At 38.0% G+C, this 12,185-nt stretch overlaps 1 protein-coding gene across 1 annotated transcript; it reads right to left on the reverse strand.

Annotated features, from left to right (window-relative positions):
• Positions 1 to 840: 840 nt before the first annotated feature.
• wasf2 (WASP family member 2) lies at positions 841 to 10,921 on the reverse strand. Its single transcript, XM_056249496.1, has 9 exons — positions 10,762 to 10,921; positions 8,680 to 8,838; positions 8,466 to 8,600; positions 7,243 to 7,396; positions 6,544 to 6,661; positions 6,321 to 6,445; positions 6,074 to 6,241; positions 4,837 to 5,291; positions 841 to 1,050 (listed from the first exon to the last, which is right to left on the reverse strand). The coding sequence occupies exons 2-9, from the start codon at positions 8,810 to 8,812 to the stop codon at positions 893 to 895; spliced, it is 1,446 nt and encodes a 481-aa protein (XP_056105471.1). The 5' UTR covers positions 8,813 to 8,838; positions 10,762 to 10,921; the 3' UTR covers positions 841 to 892.
• Positions 10,922 to 12,185: the final 1,264 nt, after the last annotated feature.

A 12,185-nucleotide genomic window follows, 5' to 3' on the forward strand; every position in this document is an offset into this window, starting at 1 on the left:
CACACACACACACACACACACACACACACACACACACACACACACACACACACACACACACACGCTCAGACATGTAGAAACAGTTCAGCTATGCACACAGAAGAACACTTATGATGAAATGACTAACAGCAGCAGGACACAACATTATATTTAAGATTTTATTTCAATTGTTGATAGAAAATTCTTGTAATTATTACCCACATACATCAAATAAAAAAAACTCACTTTTCTTTGATTTCAAAATCTTGCATAATTTCTAAAACTTTGGCATTAAAACAACAGGCATTATGAAGCAGGCACTTGGGCTGAACGGAGGAAAAAAACTACATCAGTCAAACCCGAGGGCTGTAAAACCGTACAGATACCGCCGGTGCCATTTAAACAGACAACAACTTTTGGTCATGAATATGTGTTGCAATGGAATAAAAGGTTGTTTCATCCTACAAGGTGCAAGAACTATCATAGACACACATCTTATTATTTTAAATATCTGCATTATAAAGTGTGTCTTGTCTTAGTTGTAAGGAAGGCTTTAGTTGATTAGTTTATACAGAGTAATGTTAAATCGTGGGATTTTAACAGAAATTATACTGATGCATAAAGAAGAAAATATAGAAGCACATACACACACACTCGGTTTACCTTTGGCCAAATTATACAGAGGCACAGCCGCTCTGAAACAGGAGAAGGCTTATCAACTAAATAATTCACTCTCTCATTTAGATTAGACTCAACCCTCTTGACACACACACACACACACACACTTTTTGGCCCACTTCCCCTTATTTGCTTTTGGCCTCACTGCAGGTAAACAGGTAATATGAGAAGTGTGAAGTCTAAAAGGAATGATCTTAATGTCATAGCACAGGTGATGAAGAGCAGGACGATAGCTTTAGTCAGACCAGTTGTCATCATCAAAGTCGGATGAATCGTCCTCGGAGTCGCTGCACTCCACGGCAATGCGACGGGATAGGATCGCTGCAACATCATTATCTGTGCGACCTCTCTTCTCCAGCTCTTGCTGTTCCTCCACTTTACGCAGGTTAAATCCTACACACACACACACACACACACACACACAATTTCATCAAGCTCAGTCACATTTTAAGAAACATTAACAATATGTTAAACCACTTAAGGATAGATATATTTAATGTAAGTACAGCATCTCTGATGATGACGGTCTCATAAGAGTAAGCAAATATAATGATAATTCAATGAGGAGCCAATCACATGCAATATGATCATAACACAGCAATACTATATATACACACTTTCCTCCATGTTTTGTAAGTAAAGGCTGTTAAATGCTGGCAATTAACCACATTGTTTATAACCTGTACATAAATATCTATTTTGGTCTGTAAACTTTGACCCAGAGTAGAAATGATTTAAAAGACTTGCTTCCTCCTGGTGTTAACATCTGTTTTAGGTGATTTAACAACCCCAAATCAAGTTCTCAAGTGCACCTTAATGACCTCCAGTGACAAAGATTTAGCTAAACTGAACTAAATTGAAGATAAATTGTTAAAGTTTAACCACTAGAGATCAGGGGCCGTATTCACAAAGAATTTTAAGGCTAAAAGTAGCTCCTAACTGGCGAATTTAGGAGCAACTCCTAAAAATAATGGGCGTGTTACTCCTAACTTTAGGACTCCTAATTTTATTCACTAAGAGTAATTCACGAAGCATTTTAGCCCTAAAAGTAGCACCTAAGTCTGGGACAGCTTAAAAGAAGTCGAGAGGACTCCTAACTCACTAAGACCTATTCACAAAGGATCGTAGCACACACCACCGCCTCTCGCAGTCGTCCGGCGTCCGCGACACAAGCGGGAATGCTGCATTGATCTGCAAACAAATCCTCTCCCATGTCTCACGCTTAGTTTTGCTTGATATCCCAGTGCCGAATTTCACTTTTATTATGTTTTTTTTTTTTCTAGCACTAACTGGGCCAGCAGCAGTTACTGATCCTGCGTCCAGTTGGGCTTTCTTTTCCGTTTTGGCGAGTTCTTAATCCACCGTCATTCAAAGTTACATTACTTCGAGCAACATTTCCTTGTTTTAAGTTTATTTTTCTATTTAGGCTAATATGATGTCAATTAACCAAGCAAGTGTTAATGCAAGTGTCGTTTTTCATTATTAGGCAAGTGACGGTTTTCATTGGGGTATTAGGCTACATTGATTTAATTGAATTCACGACTTTTCTCTCTCTCTCTCTGCCTTTTTAGAATTACACTTCACTGGGGCCTGCACAAACATGTCATTATATATGCATTTCGATGACATTACTATTATTATTTTGTGTAGGACACAGACATATTTAGATGTCGTAATTCCATGATTTGTTGCGTCTGTGTTATGTTCCGCATGATGGCCCTGTCATCTAACAACCAATCACCGTGATCATTGCGAGGAAGCTCGTGCATGAGAATTGACGTCATCTATAGCAACGATGACTCACTCTTAGTTTAGGAGTTGTCATTTTTCCTTACTAAGAGTAGGTCTGAAAGGCGTTGTGAATAACTTTTAAGAGAAAACTCCTAGCTAAAATATTTTAGTGCGATTTAGGAGTACTCCTAGTGGTAAGATAAAATTCTTTGTGAATACGGCCCCAGATCGCCTGAAATAGATGTGTTCAAACTCATTTACAGTCAGCATGTTTACATTGGAGTTATAACAGAGCTGCAACTTTTTTTTACATAGTTGAATTACAGTCTTCATCTGTCTATCGAAGTATACGTGGCACAAAGCGCAATAAAATATCTAAAGGATTAAATACATGACGTGCGTCACCTGTGTTTTTTGGAGTGTGCACACAATGCCAAGGACAATTAGTCTGATTAATGTGTATACATGCCGGGTGAAGACGTGCTACAATTGCATCATCTAGGTCTATTAGTCCGACTTCGCAAAAACACTAGTGATACAATTTCGAATGCGCAATGAATTTGCGTGACAACTTGAACATAAGCAAAATCTGCATGGAACTTTTTCACCCTCAAGGATAGAGTGGATTTCTATTGGAATGACTGGATTTCGCCTGAAAGATTTTGCTGAGTAACGGCAAAGTCCCTGTAAAACAAGTTATTTCCCTCTGTGGCCATCTTTGAAACGCCTCTCAGTCATGCAAGTGCAGCTGCTATCTCTCAAATTCTCCAAAGATGTTCACCAAGCTACGATTAAATTTCATATTTGAAATTACCAATGAAATCTGACAACAACGGTCTCATGAGAGGCTATCGCAACCGGATAGTTCTAGGATCTAGCCACCAGGATGGTTCCCCGAGAACTAATGGTTCCCATTAGCCTGGTTAAAACCAGACCATTCTCAGTTGTAACTGAGTTATGGTCTGGCAAAGCGTCATAGACAAATCATTTCCAGAGGGGCGTCACCAACGGACGTCGCGGATAGACCTAAACCCAATTAGAGCGATGAAGGAGATGACGTATGCAGAGAAACATCTCCGAGTGTTGTTCTTTGCTCGGTTTTTAACAAAAGGGAAACGTTCAAATCTCTTAAAACAGACGTGATAGCTGATTGGAACGAGTGATGTTCGACGGCGGCATCCGTCTTTGTAATGTAGGCTACAAAATCTGCTTCAAAATCCCCGCGCTGTCGTCATCGTGTAAAGCCCGCCCCAACGTTTCTGATTGGTGCCTCGATTTCGACGGATAGGAAATGGGCTTGAATGAGCTCTTTGCCAGACTAACTTTCAGAGCAAATCTAAATTTGCCAGAAGTTGTCTGGGTTTTCCCAGGCTAGGTTCCCATAGGAACGTTTTCCTGGTTGCATTTGCACCACCAGTAGGAACTCTGAAGTTATGTAAGCCACGCTTCTTGTTGTGACTTATTTTGACTGCACCTGAGCTCACAGTGCTCGGATTCTCCGTGTGTTCATTATTTTACAATCTGTCTAACAGTCCTGTCTAATACTATATTAGATCATACATAGAAAGTAGACAGTAATGAAAGGTTATACGCGTTTGCCGTGTGGTTGATGTCCAGTGTTGCTGAGCAGAAATAAATACATAATCATGTTTTGCTTCGTCCCCTCAAAGTTGTGTTGGATTTTCTCCTCAGCGTGAAGGTTAAAGGGATACTCCACCCAAAAATGAAAATTCTGTCATCATTTACTCACCCCCAAGTTGTTGCAAACCTGTATGAGTTTCTTTCTTCTGCTGAACACAAAGGAAGATATTTTGAAGAACGATTGTAACCAAACAGTTGTTTGGCACCATTGACTTCCATAGTAGAAAAAAAAAAAATACTATGGAAGTCAATGGTGCCAAAGTTCCAATCGTTCTTCAATTTTTGGGTGGAGTATCCCTTTAAGAGGCCCATCTATCACTGTTTTACATGTTCCACAGCTTTGTTTTAAATGGCGAGTGCTGGTGTTTTGTGTCGTTCAGCCAATCGGCGTACACTAACGTCACAGATAGTTCCTATAGTGCTGGTTTAGACCTGGACTCTGAAGTAGGAGCTAAATTAGTTCCTCCAAAAGGAGTTCCTAGAACTAAAATCGTTCCTAATTCCTGCGGTGTGAACACGGCAAAATCCAGGTACTTCTGCCAATAGTTCTAGGAACAATGAAAAGGTTCCTCCAGTGCGAAAGCCCCTATAAATTTAGTTCCTACATGCTCGAATTATGACAGAAAACAAGTTTTTTTTTTTTACCCACTTTACCCAAATCAAAACAATACAAGGGACGAGTCTTGTGTTATTCTATATTCTTTGGTAAAGGTAAATGTGACACACCTTGAAGCATCATTTTAATTCTTGTTTAATCTGACTAAATTAAGCTTTTAAAAAGTATGTGAATGCATCTAATTATGTTACCTTGACGGATGGCTGAAAGAAGGTCACTGCGAACACCACCCTCGGCGGCAGGAGGCTGGGCTTTGGGAGCGGCGGGAGCATGAACTCCTGCTGAAGGAGGAGGAGCAGGAGCGGAGGGTGGAGGAGGGCCTGGAGGAGGAGGGGGAGGGGGAGGAGGAGGTGGTCCACCACCCATGGGTGGAGGAGGAGGAGCTGGAATAGAGACTTCTATGGGTGGTGGAGGTGGGATAGAAGCAGAATTGCTAGAGAATGGGGGAGGAGACGGGGGCGAATCGAAACCTAGCGGTGGTGGAGGTGGGATCATGCCACCGGGAGGTGGAGGTGGTGGCGGCGCCAGAGGTGGAGCCACATTTGGACGGCCTGGAGAAGAAGGCATCGCTGGTGGAGCTGGAGGAGGATGACTGGGGCTTAAAAGACTGCCACGCTTTGGAGGCGCACCACCAGATTCGTTATACCTGGAAGAGAAGTCAAGTCACCTTCATTTATATAGAGCTTTTTCACAAAATAGATAGTTTAAAAGCAGCTTTATAGTGATAATAGGAAATTAAAGGTGCTGTATGTAACTTTTTCACTCTACTAAAGCATAAAAATACCATAATATGTTTGCATATATTGAGCAAACATGCTAAGTTCACATACTCGTTTCTCTGAAAAACACTTCTACAGCCAGTTATTTTACTGTGAAATGTGCGTTTCCAGGCTGGAATGTTTGCTATTGTTTTGGTCTGTGATACTGTACGTTGCCAATTTGCCTGGGAGAGAAGTCAAGTCACCTTCATTTATATAGACCTTATGTAGCCCCACCCCCTTTCAGCGCTGTGCTTGTTGTCTTTCGTCTTCCGCTTTGTATTCCCACAGCAATCTTACATATTTATGAATGAACTGCCCGTTTTAAAATCTTTCCGGTCGACTGACATTTGTTAAGACATCTGCTTTAAAAATTACAATACTCATGATAACTTTCAGTAACTCTACAATAAGTAAATCCACTTCACCAGCTAATTACTCTTCGACAGCGATGCCGTAGAAATATACAGAGTATATATACAGAGAATTGTTTGAAAACAGTTTTACAGTGATAATAGGAAATTAAAGTAACAGACATTGTTTTGGCTTTAGAATGATGTTATTGTCCAGCTAAAGTTAGTTTTGATTGATTAGTTAGAACAAGCTCAGAAATGAACCTGGATTTGATACTCAACAACAGGGAAATCGCAGGCTATTTTAAGACACTCACGGCGCGTCTGGAGGTGGTGGTGGTGGGAAGTCCTCCTGCATTGGAGGTGGGAGAGGAGAGGCGGGATCATAGCTGTAGGAGTTTGTGCTTTGGTCCAAATACCCATCAGAGTGATTAAAAGCATCATCACCAGAGCCAATACTGCCGTTCAACCCTTCTATGGAGTTACTGTTAAAGACACATACATAAAAATAATATTAAATACACATAGACATGAAGAGTATCCTGTGCATGTTGTTTTTATTACCCCATGGCATCGTGTTTGGGGACTACGAACTCCTCCCCCATTTTCCGGCGTTCCCATTCATCTTTTCGGGTTTTGATTTTTCGCGGGTTAAAGTTCCTTCGGTTAGGGTTGTCGTCTTTCTTCTTCTGCTCTCGATAAACACAGAAATACAATAACACAAACACGTTGAATAATCTTGTGCATTCTGAGAGGTATTTTAAGGTGGTGTACTTGCATCACTCACCTTGTGCTTGCGTTTCTCTTTCATAATGTCCTTGGTATCTTGAACCATTTTCTCTTTCCAAAGGTCAAAGAAATAAGACGGATCAGTGTAGAACTTCAGAGCCTCCTTACCATCATCCCTGGAAAACAGAAAACACTTTAATCATGTTGAACACTTAAAAAACAAACTATAAAAAAAGTTAAAAATTAAGTTAAAGAGCACCTACTATGCCCTTAATTTTGTTGTTTTCATGCTTGAATGTTTAAAAAACACCTATAAAGCCCCTCCTTCTGAAAAGCACACTGTGCTCTGATTGGTCAGCTGGATCAGTGCGATGTGATTGGTCAAGCGCTTTGAGCGTGATTGGGGAATGTCCCGCCCCTTACCATAACCGCCAGTTTCAACACACTACTAACTAACTCCTTAACCTCTTTATTCTGCATATGGCTTGGACGGGAATTATTTAAATGAGGAATATTGTGACTTGTTCGTTTCTGAAAGAAAACTCAAGACTACACTGGAGTCAAAAACAGCGACACTGATATAGAGAATAACTCCCGCTGGAGGGACTCTGTGCTTTGTAACTTTACAGAGCTTTTTCATGCTCAAACAACAACATTACACATTAAAGAAAGTTGAAGATGTAAATAAACATAATAGGTCCTCTTTATTTGGATGGTAAACGGTGGTCAGATGTGGTAAGTGTGTTAATGTGTATACCTGTAAGAGCTCAGGTTGTTGAGGGGGGGCGGCTCGTTGCAGGTCAGATAGGTCTCATGGATAGGTTGTGGTAGTGATAACCTAATGAAGAGCTGCTGATCCATGATGGAATTGGAGTGGAAGGCTTTGCGGCTGGTGATTGCCTGAAGAGAAACTGGAACAAGAAAGAAACAATAGGAGAAAGGGACACAGACAAACAAAGAAAGATAATGACATTAAGAATAAATTCATCATCACTGTTCAAAAACCACAAACTAAAGACCCGTTCACACCAAGAAAGACAACTATAAAGGTAACTATAACAATAACTGTATTAGCGTCCATCCACACCAGCGGATGATATCGTCTGCTTTATTCTAAGCACACACTGCAATTTCATCGCCTGTCGCTTTAAATCCTCAAGCTCTTTAAAGTCTGGTGGATTCTGATTGGCTGCCATTGTTTTTATCGTGCATCAGCTGAAAAAAAAAAATCATTCTGAAAGTAATTCCAACCATATTGTTTTTTAGATCTTTCTTGTTATCGTTAGTAATATATGGTCCTTGGTGTGGACAGTTCACACTGCACATAGATCCTATTTTATGACAAGCCATTTTGCAAGTGATATCAAACTTGTGTTGCCATAGTAATGACTATGATGCCTAGTGATATAGGGAGTAGATGGGGAAAGAATGGGTGAAAAACCACTAATTTTACCTCAGCTCTTGACATGATGCTTAAGTGCATCAGACAACATGTGCATCAGAGGCATTAATGTTCTATTTATACAGAATATCAATGCAATGAATGTATGTGTATGCGCAGAAAACAGTAAATTCAGATATAGCTATAGATACTACTGCCCTTTATGTATGACATTACAGTGATACACTGTAATGTTATACTACAGTAAACTGATTTGTAAAAATCAAATTTCGCACTTTTTTTGTAAGAGTAAAAACTAAAAATAGATGGATGTGCACAAAAAGTAAAAAATAAATAATCAATAATATAAATAAAATAAAAGAGCTAAACAAAGTTAGAGTACAAAGTTCCTTAAAAAAAAAGAGGAAAATACAAAGGAAAATAAAACATCAAAATAATTATATAAAAGAACAAAAACAAAATAGTTGAATATGAATTCTGTTTTCTGCGACAAACCAACATGGTCAAAAATCTACATATGCCTCATTAGCGCTATAACTTAATGAAATGCCTTTAAAATAACCCAGTCTGCTTCTTACCCTCCTCTTCTTTAGGGTCCAGCTGGGTGACTTTGACCTGCAGCTTGTCCACTCTCTCCCCCAGCGTATTGACCCGTTCAGCAAACGAGCTGGCTTGAATAAACAGTTCGCCGAACACGTCCTCTGCATACTTACCTATGATTAAATGACACGTTAAAAGCAGGAACACACAACTGATTTCCTTCAGTAAACACCCCATTACTCTAATACTTACTAAGTGATCCAAGCTGGCGAATGATGTTTGCAAGAGTGATGTTGGTCACACACTCCAGTTCACTCTTGATTGTATTTGGCAGTGACTGGCGACAGAGGTGCCGGGGCTCGATGTTTCGAGTCACCAAAGGCATGATGGGAGCTTATCAGTCACCTTCCTCTTTTAGACAGAAATACAATTCACATACACAGTGCATTACAAATTCTGTCATTAGCTGCATCTATAACACACTCCCTTATAACTGCTGCTCTTTTTCTATTCAGATCGTACATATCCAACACACACACATTCGCCTTTTATGTGCTTAAAGCAGAACCAAAACTGCTGCTGTGTTTCTTCTGCAAAGATGCAATTTATAGCCTAATTTCTGCATTCAACACCAGCAAGCAACTACCTTTTAACACTTCTTGTCTTTGGGTCTTTTTTCAAGTAGCAATAGTACATGCTACACTAAATTATGAGTTATATACAATACTAATACATGCTATTAGTAAATACTACACCATTTTTGATATTGAAAGTTCGGTTATTTTTAATAAAGTTGTTCTTTATAAAAAGTATATTTAAAAAATAAAAAGTTCTTCCTCTGTGGTTTTTACAGGTCACATATACAGTACCGGTCAAACGGTTGGAAACATTACTATTTTTAATGTTTCAGAAAGAAGTCTCTTATGCTCATCAAGCCTGCATTTATTTGATCAAAAATACAGAAAAAAAAGTAATATTGTGAAATATTCTAACAATTTAAAATAATTTTTCTTTTATAACAATAAAAAGCTGAATTTTCATCCGCCATTACTCCAGTCACATGATCCTTCAGAAACCCCAATGCCAGTGATTGAACTGGTAGAAGAGATTTCCACTGCAAAGGATGATAATGAATATACTGTGGGGGTTTTCTTAGATTAAACTAAAAAAAACTAAAAAAAACCTTTTGACACTATTGATCACGGCTTATTAATGATGAAACTGAAGAGATATGGTATAAGAGGAAAAGCCTTCTCTTGGTTTAGAAGTTACCTTGATGATAGATATCAATTTGTACAAATAAATAATGTTAAATCGGATCTAAAGAATGTCACTTGAGGTGTTCCACAAGGTTCGGTGCTAGGCCCCAAACTGTATAAATGATATTTGTAAAGTGTCTAAAATATAAAAAAATAGTTGGAACAGCTTCTGAATACAATGGAAATAAAATTAATAGTCTTAAAAAGTGGTTTGATGATAATAGATAGTCATTGAATTTAACTACCGGTAAAACAAAGTTCATAATATTTAGTAATCGGCAAATTAATAACAAAGCTAAAATTAGGATTAATAATGAGTAAAGAGTGCATAAAAATACATTTCTGGGTGTTATAATAGATCATAAATTATGGTGGAAACCACATTAAAATAATGTAAAAACGACCCAAATATGCATGTGCATTTAGGAAAATGTCGTATGTAACTTTGTTTATCTCGAATGAATCAAATCCATTTAGCAAAGTGAAGCTTTTAGATAAACATGTATAAAGAGTAGGCATAATAAGCAAATGCTTATCCGGTTGTTATGTATATTTTTTAGTATGAAAAATTGCCTGTGAGGACCGAAATAATTGGTTGTTGTTGAATAAAGGTTGAAGATGTCAATTTTCCTACGCCAGACCAGACATCACTTGTTTTGAGAGTGTTAAATATACATTAAAAATAGGTTTCATTTTTACACATTAATTCCTGACTCCTACCAGAATTGTATGCCTGAACGAGAAGGAATAAATGGTCACCCATCAGACTTCCTACATTGGGAGGGAGTGGAGGCTCACAACATACCAGCCTAACTTTGTTTGTAGAAAAAAAAAAAGATCAGATCAAGCCTGTTCCCAGTAAACTGATTTCTAGCACAGAAGTAAAAGCTATGGCGATATCAAAATGACACCGGGTTATTTGTCACGAATGTTTAAAAAGCTTTCTAAAGCTAGTAGCTGAGGCCTAAACTCTCAGTCTGAAGCGAACAGGAAGTGATTAGCGTTAGCTCTCTATACTGTCAACTCGCCAACTCTTTCATATTTTACGCGCAAATAAAGTACTTCACAGTCTTACCTGGATATATGTATAGATTTGGCCTTAGATGCCGACGTCTTCTGGCTTTTCAACTACCTCAGCAGTTCCATTCCCTGAGTTTCATGCCGTCCATAATTTTCTGAGCCGACAAAATGTCTACAAGTACTGTAACAAGAGCTGTATGGCAGCGACAGTTCAGTCCCCCATTTGGTAACTTTTCATTGGACGGTGGGTGTGAATCCAAACATTCGATTGGCTGATGAGTCTGTCACTCAAAAAAAAGGGGCGTATATGGAAACTGGAATCTTGAAAGCGCAACTCCACCCTAGCGGCTCGAAAACATCTGTTTTGAGGGAGGGCTAATTCCTGAACGTCGGGCCAGTCCGAACAAATCCGAAATATGGAGAAATTCAGAGAGCCCCACAACATGTAATACAAGTTTTTTTTTATTTATCACAGGATTTTATGCTCACGGAAAAAAAATAAGACTCTGATGACCTTTTTTATTGCGTATAGTTTATTTCATATTAAACAACGCATTTTAAAAATATTGCACGTAACCCTTTTGTATGAAAATGACTTTAAAGTTAATTTAATTTGGCTGTTTAAGGATTATGACAGAGTGATAGATTTAATGCAGAGCTGAATCATTGCAGTATCGTTCACAACCACTAGACGGCGTGCAGACAGAAACAAATAACACTAATATCAGCTTTACCTCTTTAAAATGTGATGTATTTTACATCTCAACTTCATTAAACATCCCTGCTTTGGTTTAAAGTACTCTTGGACACATACAGTGTCGGGCAAAAGTTTGGAAACATTACTATTTTAAGTCTCGTTTGATCATCAAGCCTGCATTTATTTGATCAAAAATTCAGAAAAAACAGTAATAATGTGATATATTATTACAATTTAAAATAATGGTTTTATATTTGAATATACTTTAAAATGTAATTTATTCCTGTTATCAAAGCTGAATTTTCGGCATCATTACTCCAGTCTTTAGTTTAGAGTCACATAAATGATCCTTCAGAAATCATTCTAATATGCTGATTTATTATCAATGTTGGAAACAGTTGTGCTGCTAAATATTTTTTCAACCTGTGATACTTTTTTCAGGATTCTTTGATTAATACATTTTTTTTAAACAGCATTTATTAAAAAAATATATTTTTTGTAGCAATGTAGGCCTACACTAGGCCTACCATTGAAAAATTTGGGATTAGTAATTTTCTTTCTGTTATTGAAAGAAATAAATACTTTTATTCAGCAAGGATGTGTAAAATTGATTAAAAAAAAGTGATAGTCAAAATTTATATAGTTAGAAAAGATTTGAATTTTGAATAAATGCTGTTCTTTTTAAAAAAGTTTTATTCATCAATAAATCCTGAAAAAAAAAAAGGTTTCAACATTGATAATAACTGAGTATCAAATCATCATATTATAATGATTTCCGAAGG

This window comes from Rhinichthys klamathensis, unplaced genomic scaffold (assembly GCF_029890125.1).
Source record: "Rhinichthys klamathensis goyatoka isolate OS25496 unplaced genomic scaffold, OSU_Roscu_1.1 h1tg000060l_1, whole genome shotgun sequence".
Classification (NCBI taxonomy): domain Eukaryota; kingdom Metazoa; phylum Chordata; class Actinopteri; order Cypriniformes; family Leuciscidae; genus Rhinichthys; species Rhinichthys klamathensis.